Below are 19,927 nucleotides of genomic sequence, written 5' to 3' on the forward strand. Positions count from 1 at the left end.
AATATATTCTTCAAAATTAGCTACATCTTCATAAAGAAAATTATAACTCATTTTCCACCATTTAATTTTTTTATTAAGTACATCAGACTAGAATACTTAGTCTTATGTGTAGTAACAAGATACTACAAGATTAGCCATAGATTCTCACTAAATGTCTGCAGACCACAGTAATTGAAATATTTTCAAAAATATGTTGAACTTGTCAAATGTAATAATCTGTATATTAATCAGTTTATAGATCAGAAAAAATAAATAACAAAAAAAATCTAAACAATGTACTTTATGATTAGAATCTCAAATTTTTACAGTTAAGAATGCATTCTTTCCAGCTACTCAGGAGGCTGGGGCAGGAGAAGGGCGTGAACCCAGGAGGCGGAGCTTGCAGTGAGCCGAGATCGCGCCACTGCACTCCAGCCGGGGCAGAGTGAAACTCCGCCTCAAAAAAAGAAAAAAAAAAAAAAAAAAAAAAAAAAAAAGAAGGCATTTTTTTGCCCTAAAGTAAGTTGGGGATTCATTAATTATTTAAGTCTTAAATTTGATTACATTTATTCATATTAATAATTCATATTAAACAAAATATCCGTTGAATTAAAATTATGTCACAAAATACACGTGAATAATCATCATGGCTAAGAGTGGTAAGTGACATACAGTAAAACAGGTATCTATATTTCAAAAAAGATAACAGTAACAATCTATGTTATAAATTACAAGTAAGTAATATCATTTCTATAATGTAAACTGCATCTTTCATTTTGTGGCCTTTGGAATTATATTGCCTGAGTTCAACTCCAGATTTTATTTGTTACTATGAGTATAAACTTGGGCAGAGTTCTTTACCTTCGCCTTCTTGTGCTTGAGTTTCAAGCATTATTTTAATTGTTAGATTGAAATGTGAACTATATTTTTTTAATCCTCACAACAATGTATACACTATGGTTGAATGTCCCCTCCAAAACTCATATTGAAACTTATTTGCTATTGTGACAGAGTTAAGAGTTGGGATCTTTAAGAGGTGATTAGGTCAGGAGGGTTTTGTCTTCATAAATTTATTAATACTATTACTGCCTAAATCAGGAGTGAGTTAGTTATTTGAAGAGTGGGCTCCTGATAAAAGAATAAATTTGCACCCTATTTGCTCTCTGTATTGCATGCTTGCTTGCCCTCTGCCATGTCATATCTCAGCATGAAGGCCCTCAACAGATGCCAGCACCTTGATCTTGGACTTTGTAGCCTCTAGAACTTTGAGCCAAATAAACTTCTATTCTTTATAAATTACCCAGTCTGTGGTATTCTGTTATAGCAACGGAAAACAGACTATGACACTTTGCATTGTTATTATCCTCATTGTACATAGGAGGAAACTGAAGCACAAGAAGGTAAAGAACTCTGTGTAAGTTCATAGGCACAGTAACAAATAAAATCAGGAGTCAAACTCAGGCACTTTAATCCCAAAGGCCACAAAATAAAAAATGCAGTTTACATAGAAGAAATGATTTGCTTATTTGCAATGTAACTTCTTTTTTTAAAAAGGCATGTCTAATTGTGTGTTTATAATATTCATATTTAAGTTTTTATAATCATAGTATATGAAATATTAAAAACATCTCCCAGGTGACATATTTCTTTACACAAAATAAATATTTAATTTGATAATGAAGATTTGTCAGCTAGATTAATAATTCCAATACATTAATTCCTATCTACACAAATGGTGAAATAACAGCTACAGAAATTTGATATTCACTAAACATGTCTCTCTGCAGTCATTACTTAAAATACATATCACAAATAGTATGTATTTTTTTCTTTCTTAGTGTGTTATTTAAAAGATAAATAAAATGGAGATAGTTACTTAAAAACATAAATCTTCACACATGACTGGATCTTAAGTAAATTTAATATAATTTTGAAGATTAGATAAATAATATTAGACTTCCATTAATTTTGGATACTAAAGGGCAATAACCAAAACACTCTATTATCTGTGTCCTCAGAAGTCAGATCTTCTAAGTCTCTGCTCATCCTGCTACCACTCTATTGCGTTTGCTGCTATAGAGTAAAATTTTTCTATTCTTCTCTATATCTGTTAGCTTCTGAAAACTTCTGGTTTCTATTATCTCATTGGATGTATTACTTCATAATTCTGCTGCACATTTCTTATGCTTTCTCATTTTGCACATTGCATCCTTGCAGCTCTCTTGTACTCTAATTTCTATTGCCCTTTACTATTTAGGTCTATCATAAAATTATCTCCAGACAAAAGGACTAATTGAGGCAGTTATTTGAGTATAGTGTGTTGCTGAGAAAAATTCATTTTCCTGATAGCTTGTCAATTACATCACTGAATGGACAGTGTATGAACCAGGTTAGGAGTCGTAGGTCAAATTTTAGGACAGCAAAAGTGACTGGAAATATAAGGGGGAAATCCTAGAAAGATAGGGACCACGGAATGGGAGCTATAATGTCTGCATACAAAGTGCCCTCAAATCCTGGCTAACTCTTAAATTACTCATATGTAGGGCAAGACACTAAGAAATCTGATGAAAACCTCGGAGGCTGGAAAGTTGTAAAGTTGCTGAGCAGAGACTTCAATTGCTGTCTGGTGCTAGCAAAAGAGAATTTAGAGTTCAAATCCTGCCAAGTGAGAGGGGCTTTGTAAACACCTCGGGCATTTCATTATTTAAAAAAAAAAAAAAAAAAAAAGACAAGGCTTGCCCTAAAATTGAAGATCACCAAGGATAAGGAATATGCCTTAAGACTAAAGACAGTGCCAAAAATCCCCACATATCCTAACAACGTATAAGTCAAAGTCTCCAAAAACACAGGGTAGTTAGCCAATTATTTCACCACCTCCTAGAATAATAATAAGGAATGGTCAGATGGACAAAACAGAATCTAGAGTCTTTACAACAAATCCGCCATAACGATTTATATATAACATTAACAATAAATTACTAGACGTACAAAGAAAAAAACACAAATGTGATTCATATCAAGTAAAATAACAGTCAATTGAAGTAGACCTGAATATGAACCGGATATTGGAATTAGCAGACAATAATTTTTAAATAATTATTACATTTAGGACATAAAGGCAAAATAGTCACAATAAGTGAAAGAGACTCTTAACAGAGAAAAAAAAAACTTCATAAAAAAAGGCAAATTCTAGAACATAAATGTATAATATCCAATGTGAGAAATACACTGAATGGATTCAATGGCAGCTCAGAGAAAGTAGTGAAAAGATCAAATAAACTTGAAGACAAATTAATATATGTTATTCAATCTGAATATAAAAGAAAGTAAAATCTTAAAAATTACAGAGCATTACTGATCTCTAAGGTAGTATCATGAAGAATACCTAGCTAATTGATGTTCCCAGAGGGGAGGAGAAAGAGAAAGGGACAGAAACAATGTTTAAGAAAATCATGACCAGGACCCCTTAACTCCAAAGCACATACTTGTAGTCCCAGATTAATGTTTTTTAAATACCACATTGGCACATTATAGTCAAACGGCTAACATTTTAAAAGGAAGAGAAAAATTTTGTAAATATCTAGGAATGAAAAGACACATTACCTATGGTATAACAATGATATGAAAATTGAATTATTAGAAAAAATAAAAGTTTAAAGACAATGAGTTAAACTTTTTAAAGTTTTGAAAAAAATGCAAGAAAGGAATATCCATTAAGGATTTCATATTCAGAAAAGTATCTTTCAAAAATTAGGGAAAACATGACATCTTAAGATAGACAAAAACTGAATAGATTTGTTGCTACAGGTCTGCATTACAAAAGATGCAAAAGTTATTCAGCCTGAAAAGAAATAATAAGGGATGAAAACTTAGGTTAATAGAAAGAAAGAAGACTATTAGAAGGTAAACATCGGGGCAAACAAAGAAGATTAACTGTTTTATTTTCTTGATTCCTTTAAACATAACTGACTAATTAAATCTAAAATAATGAAAGCAATATTTTGGGATTTATTTATTTATTTATTTTTTAGACGGAGTCTCGCTCTGTTGCCCAGGCTGGAGTGCAGTGGTGCGATCTCAGCTCACTGCAAGCTCCACATCCTGGGTTCACGCCATTCTCCTGCCTCAGCCTCCTGAGTAGAAAGGACTACAGGAGCCTGTCACCACGCCCGGCTAATTTTTTTGTATTTTTTTGTAGAGACAGGGTTTCATTGTGTTAGCCAGGATGGTCTAGAACTCCTGACCTGATGATCTGCCCACCTCGGCCTCCCAAAGTGCTGGGATTACAGGTGTAAACCACTGTACCCGGCCATATATTGGGATTTAGAATGTGAAAGATTAGCGTATGTGAGAATGCTAGCTAAAAGGTTGGGAGGGCATAGATTGAATTATATTACTATAAAATTCTGACATTTATGGTAAGTATTATATTAATTCAAGGTAGAATATTATAAGAATGCATATTTAATCCCTAGAGTAGACACACACACACACACACACACACACACACACACGAAGAGATGGAGAAAAGTGGGGAGAGAGAGAGAGAAAACAAGTCAGTACAGGATGCCTACATTTTACTTTAGCCACTTCTATCTTATACCATCTAGCTCCTTGCCAGAGCAATAAGGCAAGAAAAAAAAAGCACAAATATAGGGGGAAAAAAAAAAGAAAGAAAATTGTCTTTATTCGAAGACCACAAAATTATGCATGAGAAAAATCCTAGAGAAAATTAAATTATTTTACAAATGTGTGAATAATACATCCTTTAAAGCTATGATAATCAATAAATTGAGGAACTGGCATAAAGGGAAACAAATACATCAATGAAAGTGAGTAGGAGTCTAAAAATAAATGCAAACATAATTTGTCAACTTTTTTTCAACAAGTCACCTAGGATATCTAATGGATTTTTTTAAGTCTCTATAATAAATGGGGCTATAGTTAGTGGTTATGTACATAGAAATCAGGCATCTTGATTCTACCACATACCATATGTAAAAATTAATTCAAGAATATCACAGAGTAACGATAAAAGTTAAAACTCTAAAATTTTCAAAAGTAATCCTAGAAGACTATCTTTCAGAGGTTGTGATAGTGAAAGATTTCTTAGAGAATATTTTTTTAAAAAAACATAAAATAGTGAACTTCAAAATTCAATATTTCTGCTCATGAAAAGTCATCAAGAATAAAATAAAATCACATGTTTCAAATTGAGGGTTTTTTTTTTTTTTTTTTTTTTTTTTTTTGAGACGGAGTCTTGCTCTGTCACCCAGGCTGGAGTGCAGTGGCGTGATCTCGGCTCACTGCAAGCTCTGCCTCCTGGGTTCACACCGTTCTCCTGCCTCAGTCTCCCGAGTAGCTGGGACTACAGGCACCTGCCACTATGCCCAGCTAATTTTTTTGTACAGGCTAATGCCTGTAATCCCAGCACTTTGGGAGGCCAAGGCAGGTGGATCACAAGGTCAAGAGACTGAGACCATTCTGTCCAACATGGTGAAACCCCATCTCCACTAAAAATACAAAAATTAGCTGGGCATGGTGGTGCGTGCCTGTAGTCTCAACTACTTGGGAGGCTGAGGCAGGAGAATCGCTTGAACCCGGGAGGCAGAGGTTGCAGGGAGCTGAGATGGTGCCACTGTATTACAGCCTGGCAACAGAGTGAGATGCTGTCTCAAAGAAAAAAAAAAAAAAAAAATCATTGAATCATTTGATTCAAATCTTCAATATCAAAGAATTAAGTTATTTCTCTTCTACATTTATCTACTCAAGCATTACATGATAGATACATTAACAATGTGATAATAAATTTTAAAAAAACAAAGACAATAGTGTTAATAGTATCATTATACGATTGCTACTGTACTGTAAAAACTCAGCTAACACCCAAATAACACCTGATATCTAAAACAATGCTTAAAAATATTCCACAGTTTTAAGTTAAAAACATGTGTTAAATAAAAAGGTTTTCTTACTATCTTTAGTGAATTCACAATAGAGTATAACTGAATATGTGCTGCAGAGGCTTTAGATCCATGAACAATACACAGACAAAAATATAGTCACAAAAATTAAGCAACAGAGTAGAGTTTCAAGCCAAATGTTTCACAACTTTTTTAAAAAAGAAGATGACAATAGACTTTGTTGTTTGTTTTTCTTTTCTTTTTTTGGAGGGGTTAGGGAGGGAGTCTTGCTCTGTAACCCAGGCTGGAGTGCAGTGGCATGATCTTGGCTCACTGCAAGCTCCGCTTCCCAGGTTCAAGCAATTATTCTGCCCCATCCTCCAAAGTAGTTGGAACTACAGGTGTGCACCATGCCCAACTAATTTTTGTATTTTTAGTAGAGATGAGGTTTCACCATGTTGGCTAGGCTGGTCACAAACTCCTGACCTCTGGTGACCTTCCCACCTCTGCCTCCCAAAGTGTTGGGATTACAGACATGAGCCACTGTGCCTGGCCTAGACTTTGTTTATTTATCAAAATAACTCAAAAGTAAACAGAAAATTTCCATAAATGATTTAGTGTGTTTTATGGCCTATTTTTTTTTTTTTAATCTCACATACAGTCTTTCAAATATGTGATTTTAGGGGTTTTCCTTCCTTTTATTCTAATGTGACTGATTTTAAGAGAACTGAATCTTCCTCGCTTTCCAAAAAAATCAGTATCTTCTTAAGATCATATTCCTCTTAGAGTAATAACTGATTTTTATGGATGTTAGGGGAAGTGAAACAATTATAAGAATGAAACTCCATTCAGGAATATACAGGGCTCTTTTTCTAACATTGTCACCTCTACAGCTCGCATATCATTTCTGTCAATGGAGATCCAAGTGTGATGCCCGATATTAAACAGTATGCAAGTGGCCTAAAGGGGTTCACACAATTTACAGTACAGGAAAACATAAAGTGAATATTTTTCTAGACTAAAGGCTGTTGTTTTCAGTTTTTATTTTTTACTTACTAATCTGTGTATTAACTCTTAATTGAAAAAAGCAAGACAAGCAAATTGTAAAAATGATTTTTAAAAAATACTTAATACTTCTCCCACTCCAATCCTCTATTCCATTTATCTTTCTCTCCAGAAGCAGTCATGATGTCCAACCTCTTGGCTCTCCATCCTGAATTATTCTACTATTTGTAAACAAACTATTCTATGTTGTATATAATAAACAAATGTAACTGCACAGTTGAGAAATATTCCAGAACTGTTTTCACGGTTAATAATAGAATTTAAAATTCCAAGATCCAAACCATGAATTTCAGAAGATGTGTTCTTGCCTCCCAGGCAGCTCAACTGTAGGAACCCACACACAGAAAAGTATTTTGAAAAGCATAAAGTGTAACACAAGGGAGAGGTTCTAAGCATTGCTTTTGAAGTGGAAAGAAGCCCCTTGGAGGTTCTTAGTTAAGAGGAGTAAGTCTCACCAGTGGCTTTTCTCCACTCTTGCTTTACTTCATGAAATGGAACTCAAACCCTAGCTCATGGCCCTCTCAGAGGGACACAGGAAGATGTGAAAGTGACTGAGGCACTATTGTTCTGCATCCAAACTAATACCTGACCCAACACATGGCGTGACCTGGAGCAGAGCTGCTATAAAATGTAATTCTCCCTTAACCCCTCCATGTAAATCATCAGAAAGCTTCCCTCCACTGATTTAAACAAATTTGGTCTTTGACCTCTAGAGTTAGAATTGGCCGCAACATCTCTTTCAGATGGTTGTAGTATTGAGTGTTTGATGTGTGTTAAGTATCATAAAACACAATACTATTTCATGATAGATCTTCAAATAATGCTACATATGTCCAAAGTCATGGTAACAGTCTCTTTATTCCAAGTAAATCGGTAGCATAAAATACTGCAGGTTAATGGAATAATGCACTTTGTTGTATCAAGATTTCACGTACAATGCAGCTGTGATTTGTAGTGTTGTTCAACCAGTTGCAACACCTGTCAACATGCTTCCTCTAGTAACTTCAAAAGGCTTCCAATAAATACCAAATGTTTAAAAGAGTGCTTGTGTATAGGTGAGAATATTTCTAGGTCTGTGATTTTTGGTATTTTAGCAGTAGAATTGGTACAAATGTTCATAAAGCAATCAGCTGCTTAATAACCTAGTTGCAAACATTCAAGTCTGACAATTTGAAATGCCACGGAAGACTCTAAAATTACATTTCTTCAGTTTTTTTTTTGGGGGGGGGAACTAACAATATACTGAACAATTTTAAATAAAATTTAAACTCTGTAGTTAGAGCAAGTTTTCCAATCAAAAATTATTTTCATAATTTCTATAAAATTTTTAAGGATGTTTCAAAGAGCTCCAACAGAATATAGACATATTTATATATACATACATATATGTGTTTAAATCTCTGAATTGAAATGAATTTCAACCTCTCTTGGTAAATAATGTTTAATAAACTGTCATACAGGAAGATATTGTATTGAATATAGTATTAAAATGTTTTGGTACTTAATAGTTCAAAAACTTGCTTTATTTAATTGAGACCAACTGGCCTCATTGCTTCTTATAAACTTTGCAATATATATTCAGTAAAAAGGAATAAAAATGAACAGATGTTTCTCCTTAAAAAAGGCAGACAAAGATTTTTCTTACACAATAAATCATCTACTAGTGGATTTCCAGGACATTGCTTCAGGCTGTTTAGGTATAAAACTTACAAAGATAAAAAAAGGTTTTACCTCTGTATGGATCCAAAATTGGTAAAGAAGATTGAACTGAAGATGAACAGCATATACTGAAGGGGGTATGAAGAGGGCCAGGGGAGAGTAGAAAATCTGAAAGATAAAATTTTTAAAAAATTAATTTGCATATATGAATTCTCAATGCTTTGTTAACGGTTCAATATTCTGAAATGCATATTTCTTCAGCAAATATATCTCATTGTACATACTGTATATTTTATTGTCATGCTTACTTTGCAACATTAATATTCCACATGGTGATAAAGTTACAGACATGTTGGAGCTAAGGCAACTAGACTTTGATTTTGCATTTAATATTGTCTAGTTAAAATATTATATGTTACGTGTTATTTCTTTAATTTTAAAAAGGTTGGATGTGTTTTCTGGAATTAAAGCGTTTTTTATATACACACAAATACTCTATGTTGAACAACGTAGGAATGGATGACTTTATTCCTTTGACAGCTCCCAAATTCAGTATTATTACCTGGCATTTTCAATAATAATGTAAAATTATAATAAAAGAAAGTAATTTCATATAAAAAGAGGACAGCATATACTTTTCCTTTTAATTTTGGTTTTATATGGTTGATTGATGGCATCATATCTCTTAATTTTTTCAAAGTTATTAGGAAGGAGGTATGATATGTTTCCATGGTGAAAACAAATTTAAAAGGTCCATATTACCTAATAAACAGAAATGCCTCTGCCTTGGAAAAACAACTTACAATTAAATCACAGAACTGATTAGAATTAACTAATGAACATGATCTGCTTGTTCTGCTAATGACCTTGATCCCCAAGAGTGGTTTTATGTTGGAAGGAAACATTTTATTAAATGCGAGACTAAATAACCAAATAAGAGTAAAATGAATCCGACTTTCACTTTACATTTCTGATTTTATAGAGTTTATATTTCTGAAAGACTGGATGTTTTAAAAGCATTTCTTCTGAGAATTATAATTTTATTTTAAAATTATTTTACAACTTTTGTTCTCAATTATGCAAAATGTAATTTCAAGGATATTTAGCAATGATGATGCATTTAAAACTCGTCTAGTTCTTGTTTACAAATCTGTCATAAAAAATTTCAGCTGTCATCATAAGTAGAATTTTTAAAATATAAATGGGTTATTAAGCAATGGAATAGATTAGTGAGCAAAAGAATACTGGGCTCTTATTCAATAGATCAATTTTTAGTCCATGGTTCCACTTTAATCCATAGTCCACTAGAGACTTAGTCAAATTTTAGGCCATAGTTCCACTTAGTGATATTTACTAAGTTCTTAAGCTTCTCTAGGCTTCAGGTTCCTGAAATTAGTGGTGGAGGGGAAAACCATTTAAAATATAGTCATCCTTTCTGTTCCAAAACATCTGTGCTACTATGATTTGATTGTTTCATAATGTATTAAAACAATTATCCCCCAATAGGTTAATAGCAAAGTACTTGCAAAACATATATGGCCTATGATATAAGTTCTCTAAGTTGAGGGGTATTTTGGAATCTCCTCTTTGAGAGGTGAGAAAAATTATAAAACAACTTATTTTGGATGGTTAATAAGTAGTTCTGTTTGGAAAGACTATGCATAGCAGATGAATATTTATAGTTCATTATCATTTCCCAAAGTGTGGAGAAGTAGTCCCTTGAAATAATACCAGCTATTATGGAAAATGTGGTTATATGATCAGAGAAGTCGTGAAGGGGTAAATTAAACAAGCAAAGTTTCTTTAACACAGGTCTTTTAAGAGCTTTTACCATGCTAATGTGAATCACAAGTCTATTAGCACACAGACTACTTTCTTGATGAGTTTTCCATAGGATTATATTTTCTGAACTCATTTTATGAAACAGTGTGCTAAATCTTACATATTGGTAATATAATGAGGAACTGACCAATGGAAAAATAAGCTCACTATGAATTCCAAAATATCATATTTCTAACAAAAAATATAGGTGAGGAAATAATTCACATGAATCACATGAGTGATAATTACTTATGATTAATACAGTTCTAGAAAAAGGGTCTAATGACACAATCAAGGTTCTAATTTTTACAATGGAAAGCACTTAGTAAATGTTGTCCAGGTAAGAGAATTCTCACTTTTCTTCTCTACCTGCAAACTTTGCATTTCCAAATCCTACATAGCTTATAAAACCAATTTAAAGGCCACTTCCATTATAAATCTTTATATGGTACTAACTCGACTGAAGAAACTTCTTCCTCAAACTCAGAGTAACTTGGTAGCTGGATTAGGGACATTATACCGTTTACCAAATACATCCATATCTACCATGCATTCAAACCTATGTCATTCAGACTCTTAGTTTCTTTAGCTTTAAATTACACTGTCTACCCTAGGTTATTTTATTGTCTTGTAGAAGTCATATATAATAGGGCTATAATGGAGAGAAACAACCCAGACCTATATGTTTGAGGAAAGAATGAGTACAAGCCTGAAGGCGATCTAAGGCTAACAGACAGAAGATGAGTGGATTTTATTCTCTTACTAAGTGAACGTGGCAAGCAGGGGTTGTGTGAGACAGTATTATGAAGCAAGAAACAACCTGGCATTTAGGGGGAGCTACACATGTTTGATATCATAGAAGGTGTTGGAGAGTAGTGTGGCTAGAAATCAGGTTGGACCATGGGGTTTCTGGACAGACCTCAGGGAATCCACGAATCTCCTGATGCTGCCATAACAACGTGTGAGCCCGTGTGCATGGGAGAGTGTGCATTTTTCTAAAGAAACAATTGATAGCCTTCATCAGTGAGTCTTCAGTATGTCTGTGCCTCACAGCCAACACAGAAAAATAATTTAGACAGTGGCTAAACCAGAGAAGGGAACCATTTCAAGAAGATTAGGCATAAGGAAACAATTCACATCTTTTTAAGCATGTAAGAAATAGAAAATATAAAAATATGTTTGGAACCTATTTCAATAGTCCAGAGAAAAGTGATGCATATTTAATCACAGCAGTAGCCAAGAGGATGGAGCAGTAAAGTACATGCAACAGATTTAAGGATTTGGCAGCTATTCAAACATAGGAGTTGAGAGGCATGTAGCAGTGTCAGAAGACACTCAGATTTCTGGCTTGTCTATTGGCGATATTGTTCACCAAGAAGGTGAACAGGAAGAATAGGTGGTAAAGTTCAACTTGAGGAATGTCGTGTTGGGGTCTATGAGGTGTGTGTCCAGGAAGCTATTGAGTAAGATTTTGGAAACATCTGTCTGGAATTACATCTCAGGGAATCAGCAAGTGTCTTGTTTGAACTTGTTGATATGGGTGTCGTGCAAATATCAATTTTATTTGGCTTATAGGTGTGTCCACAGTGGGAAGCTAGCCGAAGATGCAACTCTGTGAGCAGTCAGAAAGAGTGGCCATAAATGAGGCTGATACAGGATAGTCTCAGAGGTGGGAAAGATCTAGTAGCTAGCATTATCAGATACGATGAGAAATTTTTAAGAGAGAGAGAAGACTCCCAGTTAGTGTCCAAGTGAGACAGGAACTGAAAAAAAAGAAGTGACATGGAATTTGCAAGTATGAATCAGCAGAACAGTAGGCCTAGAATGCAGACCTAAAATTCACAAACCCAAGTTAGTAAGTTTAAGAATCAGCCAGAGGAGGTAACAAAATGAAAACAGGGATGACTTCTATGTTTCTCTGATAACAAAAAAGGAGACAGCTGAATGTATTCCTGCAATAAAACAATGGATGAGGGAGGAGATATTACCCGTGTATTTATTTTTTTAATGTGAGAGATCTTACTATATTTATGGCTTATTCAGAAGGAGGCAGTTGAAACGAAGAGAGAAAATGCCAAGACTATCTGATAGGACAAAGTCCAAGAGAAAAAAATATAAGGTAAGAGCAATGTCACCAACCTAAGGATTAGACCAACTGAAGAGAGGTGAGCATTTTCTATAAAACTAGAGGTAAGAATGCATGTTCATCACTTGTGAGTTCATGAATTTTAATTGAATATGTATGAACAGGGAAGACTAGATAAGGAAAACTGAAAAAAAGAAAAAACTCACATTTCTCTTTGAAGTTTCAAATATGTTCAAGAGGCAGGAGTGGGGAAGAGATCTTGAAGAGACCATGAAATTCTGAAGAGTTTCCCCAAGGTAGAGAGGAGAAAATAGAGCAGTCTCCTGTTCATGACTTGGTACACAGTGTTTAGGAATCAGTTGGATCTGAATCCATACATGGAGGGGCACCAAACTGCTGACCTGGTGCAAGAGGAAGCCCGTAGCACTCAGCAATCTGGATGTGGGAGTGAAGAGGGTAGATGACTGGATTTACTCATGGCCTGAAGATTTCAAGGCACAGGATTTCAGCAGAGCATGCAGACTGTGCTTCGCAGAGTCATGGAAATTAGGCATCTTAATTTGGACAAGGTAAGAAGTAAAGTGAGGAGGCAATGACAAACAGAAAATGTAGGAGGTGAGAGAGTAAAGTACTCCAGACTGTCCTTCACAGAGTCATGGAAATTAGGCATCTTAATTTGGACGAGGTAAGAAGTAAAGTAAGGAGACAATGACAAATAGAAAATGTAGGAGGTGAGAGAGTAAAGTACTCCACGACTAAGCTGCTAAGCAAGTGGCTAAATGGTAAACATAAAATTACTTTCAAATAAATGAAAAACAAAAAAACTTTTGAACTCTAGAATTCATGTCTGCTTTATTTTAATAGTTCAGAAACATTTCATTAACATTACTAATGTATCTATTTCTAGGATTTTTATTTATTTTTATAATATTAATTTAGAGAAAAAGCAACTAAAAAATGTTCATCAGAATTGAGAAACTAATGATTGAAGAATCAAATAGTATGTGCCACATTCCTTAAGTCTATGATTGGTAATGACATAGATCAGAATTACATGATTATAGATAGAGAGTATTGATCTCTGTCCTTAAGACATATCTACTTAGATTTTATGTTTGAAATAAGGGTTTGTGTTTCTATTTAGAAAGTCATTAAGTAACCTATGTCTATCTTTCTGGTCTCATTTCTATGCACTTAACCATTTCCTTTTGACCCCATTCCACCATTTTATACATCCTATGTTCTAGCCATACTCATACTGTTATGAGTTGAATTGATTTTCACTAACATGATATGTGAGACTCTGGCACCCAGTACCTCAGAATGTGTCTTTATTTGGAAATAGCATCTTTACAGAGGTAATCAAGTTAAAATTAGATGGGTCCTAATCCAGGAGGACTGGTCTTTGTATATAAAGGGGAAATTTAGACACAGAGACAGACATGCACACAGCGAGAATGGCACATGAAGACAAAGGCAGAGATCTCAATGACGCATCTTCAAGCAAAGGAATGCCAAAGCTGCAAACAACCAGAATCTAGGTGGGAGGCATGGAACCGAGTCTCCCTCACAGCCCTCAAAAGGAGCTAACCCTGCTGCCATCTTGATGTCAGGCTTCCAGGTTTTGGGACTGTAAGATAATAAATTTCTGTTGTTCTAAGCCATCTAGCTTTGGGTACTTTGTTACAGCAGCCCCAGGAAATTAATACACACACTACACATTTTTCTTGTTATTCCTAAAATTTATTATATTTTTCTATAATTTTGTGTTTTTACAGATGTTGTCCTTCTACATAATATTCTACGTACAACTTCCTCCATTGCAAAATTTTATTCATTACAGATTTGCTTCAAGCTTTATTTCTTCTATGAAGCTTTCCTTGACCCATAGCAGTTCTCAGTGCAAAACACTTCTCTCTAAAACCTTCAAAATTTGTGGCAATGACTGTTCACTTACATGACTCCCTCCAAGCAAAACCATCACCTTGAGAACAAAAGCTCACTTCTTACTTATCGTTATATCCCCAATCTCTGCCACCATGATTGGCCTGGCTAGTCAAAATTATATATGGAAAAAAATGAGTGATGCACTATCAAAATAAGAACAATGACAAATAAAGGAGTTTACATTTTTAGCCACTTGTATATTTTAAATATGTGGCAACTTTAGAGGAAACTCAATCTGCTTCCTCTTGTTTATCATTCATTAGGAGGACTGCAAATGACTATCAAATCTCTGAAAAGAAAAACACTGAAAATCAGAGAATAATTTTAATTTTTACCAAATTTCAAAATGACTTTGAATATTTCTGTAAGCTACAGAATAATTAATTCCATTTTCCTGATGCATGCTAGCATTAGTCTTTGATACTAGCAATGATTCAAACTATCCAAGAGTCTCATTTCTTTAATGGACATAAACTTTGTCTTATTAGTCATTTTTAAATGCTGGATGAGGGTGAAGAAGGAATGCCTTGGAGTGCCGAGGCAAAGTTCTGAGAGAAGTTTTGTTTCTTTACTTCATGGGGGCTTAATGCATGCTTTCCTTCTGTGACAAAGAGTTATGAGAATTTATCCCCAGTGCATTCAAATGCGTTACATCAAAGTTGTTAGTTTCTTATATCTTTATTTGTTCACATTTGTCTTCATATAACTCCAACTCCCACATATTGAAAAACAGTCTTTGCTTATGTAGTTTGGCAGGGAGTACAATGTAATGAAAAGATCTGAGATTTCACTAAGTTTTCTCTGCAGTCTTATATGTAATATAAAAATAATATCACACATAAGAATCATACTTGATATATTTCAGAGAATTTCCACACTCACAAAGTGATCTTCAAAATAACCACATGAGGAGGCAGAGTAAATATTAAGAGGTCTATTTCATATGCAAAATCACTGAGACTCAAACATTAATTTGTTGGTTCAAATTAGCAAAATGAGTAAACAGCTAAACTAGCGTGGGACTCAGTTTTCTTTATTTCTAGTTAATTGCTATTTACTGTTTCCTAAATATAATGAATATATTTTAAATTATGCTCAAATATAATAAGATCATCATTGATTTATATGTTCTCTATATGAAAATGTAATAATGGTTTTATGAGATTTTCATAATTTAATGTCATAATTTTATATATATATATATATATATTTTTTTATTTTTTTTTTTTTTTTTTTGAGAAAGAGGGTCTTGCTCTGTCACCCAGGCTGGAGTGCAGTGGACCCACCACAAATAACTGTAGCCTCGACCTCCGGGTACCAAGTGATCCTCACATCTCACTCAGCCTCCTGAGTAGTTGGGACTACAGGCGTGCACCACCACACCTGACTAATTTATTTTATTTTTTGTAGATACAGCATCTTGCGATATTGCCCGGGCTGGTCTTGAACTACTGGGCTCAAGCAATCTGCCTGCCTCAGCCTCCCAAAGTACTGGGATTACAGGCGAGAGCCATCACACCCAGCCCAATTGTATTTATTTTTTCTCATGGTGGGTAAAATTTACCTTTTTTAAGGTTGCTAATATGTTATAAACATATTGTGCTAAATCTTATAAAATTAATTTCAATACCAACCTAGAGAACATAGCAATTTTAAAGGTGGAAAGACATGACAGGACTAAAAAATTCACTCACTCTAGTAATTTAAATTAAGTGCATTTGTCATTAATTTATTATGCTTTTGAGAGAAATACTAAATTCTTAGAAGGCAGATAGCTCACTATTTTCTGTTCAATACTGAATTTATAGATAAAACAAATATGTTCAAATATATTTTATTGCAAAAGGTAAATAAACTATATATCCTATACTGTAATTTTTGGAGTGTCTATTAAATAAAAATATTTAAATGAATGACAAATTTAAATTATTTAACACATCGTACTCTTTATTAGTTTCACATTGGCCTGACCCTAGTTAATTTAGCAAAAATATTTCCATTGCCAAATTTATTTTGACAACCATAATAGTTTTTATTTCATTCATTTACATAATATACATTTATTAGCCACTAACTCTTTAGTAGACACTTATATATACTAGGTATACAGCAGTGAAAAGTAGACTAATTTCTTTTTTTTTTTTTTTTTTTTTTTTTTTGAGACGGAGTCTCGCTCTGTCGCCCAGGCTGGAGTGCAGTGGCGCGATCTCGGCTCACTGCAAGCTCCGCCTCCCGGGTTCACGCCATTCTCCTGCCTCAGCCTCCCGAGTAGCTGGGACAACAGGCGCCCACAACCGCGCCCGGCTAATTTTTTGTATTTTTAGTAGAGACGGGGTTTCACCGTGGTCTCGATCTCCTGACCTTGTGATCCGCCCGCCTCGGCCTCCCAAAGTGCTGGGATTACAGGCGTGAGCCACCGCGCCCGGCCTGACTAATTTCTTTTAAAGTTTATAGGCCACCATAAATACAATAATGAAAACTGTTATGTACTACAATAGATAAATGCAAGGGTTTTATGGAGCCAAACAAACAAAATCCAAAATCTTCCCCAGGTGCAGTGGCTCATGCTTGTAATCCCACCAGTTTGGGAGGTTGAGGCAGGTGGATCACTTGAGGCCAGGAGTTGAAGTCCAGCCTGGGCAACATGGCAAAATGCCATCTTTACAAAATACAAAAAAATTAGCTGGATATGTTGGTGCCCACCTGTAATCCCAGCTACTCAGGAGGCAGAGACAAAAGAATCGCTTGAACCCAGGAGATGGAGGTTGCGGTGAGCTGAGACACACACTGCATTCCAGCCTGGGCTGGAAAATCTTTTTTGGAAGGATAGAACAATCAGAGGTAAAGGGAAAATAATTCTCCAGGCAGAGGTAATGTCTTGTGCAAAGAAATACCAATGCATTATGGCACGGTAGATTGAGAGAAGTGAAAATCGTTAAATTGGAGATGGGATGACAATGGAGTGTGTGAAAGATGAAACTGGAGAGACGGAACCAAGTTTTGACTAGCTCTGCATGTGATAAGGAGTGTATTATATTCTTTTCTCTAAACTATAGGCACATTTAGCTTCATTTGAGTGGTGGTCTGAAAAGGAAACAGTGGGTGATGGGTTGAGAGATAAAGAACGAAAAAATGAAGAGTTTCTTTAGGATAATATCCAATTAAAAGTAATATTGGCTGATACATCTATTGCTCTTTAAAATACTCTAGGATTCCCAGGAAACAGTGTCTATTGTTGATGGCTCATTCTAATATTTTTCTATAGTAGACACAAAATGTATAGTGGCTCTGAGTATAAACATGTACACATGTACATGTAGCTGTGTTTTTAATAAACTTTATTTTATAGTAGTTTAGTATTTTCAGAAGTGCTGCAATAAAAACAACTCTCCTAAAAGTGTCATCCTGGCCGGGCGTGGTGGCTCACGCCTGTAATCCCAGCACTTTGGGAGGCCGAGGTGGGCGGATCACAAGGTCAGGAGATCGAGACCATGGTGAAACCCCGTCTCTACTAAGAATAGAAAAAATTAGCCGGGCGCAGGGGCGGGCGCCTGTGGTCCCAGCTACTCGGGAGGCTGAGGCAGGAGAATGGCGTGAACCCGGGAGGCGGAGCTTGCAGTGAGCCGAGATTGCGCCACTGCACTCCAGCCTGGGCGACAGGGCGAGACTCCGTCTCAAAAAAAAAAAAAAAAAAAAAAAAAAAAAAAGTGTCATCCTATATCCTTCACTTGGTTTCCCCTATTGCTAACACATCGTTATGCTGCATTTGCCACAACTAAGAAACCCACAGGTACGTTAGTATTAACTGAATTCCACACTTTATTTAGATTTTACTAGTTGGGATTTTGTATATTTAATCTCTAACATTCTTCTTCTGTTTTCGAGTTCCATCCAGATGCAGTATTTTTTCACGCACTTCAGTGGCTTTGCTTTGAATATAAAATTTCAGCATTCAAGTACTTTATGTATAATGTCAGCAAAAATGAAGTTATAATCCTTACACTGTTATATTTTATATGACATCCATGAATTTAAACACATTTTATTATTATTATTTTATTATTAGCAAATTGGATAGAGTATTATTCTTAAGGCATTATAGTAAGATGTATAATCAAAGATTGAAGTGGCATGCAAAAGCATATATTGCAGTGTATATGCAGTAAAGAAGTCTCACTTAAAATGACACTCTATCAACAGCCCTCCCTTTTGGTGAGTAATATTAAGCTTAAAATTGGCTTAAAATGCAAATAATATGGTTAGAAATTCTAGAAAGTTGAATTCTTATGTGTAACATCTTCAAAAGTTCTGCTGCTTTAATTTTCTTAGTAATATGGAAGAAATATACTTAATTTCATATTTCAATGTGAAATGAGCTTAATTTCACATTTCATTTCACAAATCAATTTTCTTTTCAAAGATGTGGCCCATTTATTATTTGTTCTAAAATACATTATTACCTTGGTACCTGCCAAATTATAGGCCTTATGTAAAAATGTTGGTGAGGAAAATCTTAACAAATGACTCAACAAAAACGAGGAGACCTGAAGTGTGCTTTATAATTTTGATGTCTAGAAAGTCCTCTTTCAAGCCTTTAACCATCACATCTTATCTTCCAAGGGACCTAGAAATGCTAGGTTAGAATCCAGGCTGACTTGCAATCCCTATATCTCATTTCCCACCATGCACGTTCCCGCATTCCCCCTCCAAAAATATTTAGCAGCTTGTCATGCATTCTCAATGTTCATTTCCTTATTCAGCACATTCCGTAACAACATGGCATGAGTTTGTAAAGACAAATTATTCTGGCAATAAAACAAGTGTGAGCCTCATTTTACATAGATTTTTGCTGCTTTGTTACTTTGTATGCATTGACTTAATAAAGAAAAGTACACAGAAGAAGCCAAGATAGAGATTACAATAAACTGGACTCAAGCTCCAACCTGGCATTGTTCAATACCGATGTCGTGGGCTCCTTTTAGATTCATATTTATAGTTTTGAAAATAGATGACTTAAATATATCATCTCCAAGATTTCTTCTAGTTCTGAAGTCAATGATGCTCTGATAATTTTTCCCTTTGATAATTCCTCAGGTAATTAATGAACTGCATTGATTTCCCCAGAGCAACTTCAAATGCAGCTACTTCCTTTATTGGAGGCTTTCTCTCTGAAAATGCAACTACTGGAGATTTCAGTTGTCTTTAATAAAAGAGAAATATGTAAGTCAGAAGAGAGTAAAGATTTTGGAGACTGTAATTTTCATTAGCCATATATCCAGCCTATATTTTTGGCCTTTTGAAAAGCTGTATTAATGCAGCAATTTTTTAAGAAGGAGGAATGAACAGTACCCCTTTCCTCCATCACAGGCTCTGTTTTCCCCTTCATTAACTGCCCTGAAGCCTTAGTCCAATCTTGAACTATGCAGCTGTAAAACAGGCAGTGATTTTGTTTGTATTTAATCATCCA

The 19,927-nt window shown here is 34.8% G+C and overlaps 1 protein-coding gene across 2 annotated transcripts in view; it reads right to left on the bottom strand.

Moving 5' to 3' along the window:
* AGMO (alkylglycerol monooxygenase) overlaps positions 1 to 19,927 on the bottom strand; it is a 351,653-nt gene that overhangs the window by 207,891 nt on the left and 123,835 nt on the right. For both annotated transcript variants that reach the window (XM_050783055.1, XM_050783056.1), the window contains exon 5: positions 8,679 to 8,774. In XM_050783055.1, coding sequence (XP_050639012.1) covers positions 8,679 to 8,774 — 96 coding nt within the window. The remainder of the gene's footprint in view (positions 1 to 8,678; positions 8,775 to 19,927) is intronic.

Source organism: Macaca thibetana, chromosome 3 (genome assembly GCF_024542745.1).
Source record: "Macaca thibetana thibetana isolate TM-01 chromosome 3, ASM2454274v1, whole genome shotgun sequence".
NCBI classification, from domain to species: domain Eukaryota; kingdom Metazoa; phylum Chordata; class Mammalia; order Primates; family Cercopithecidae; genus Macaca; species Macaca thibetana.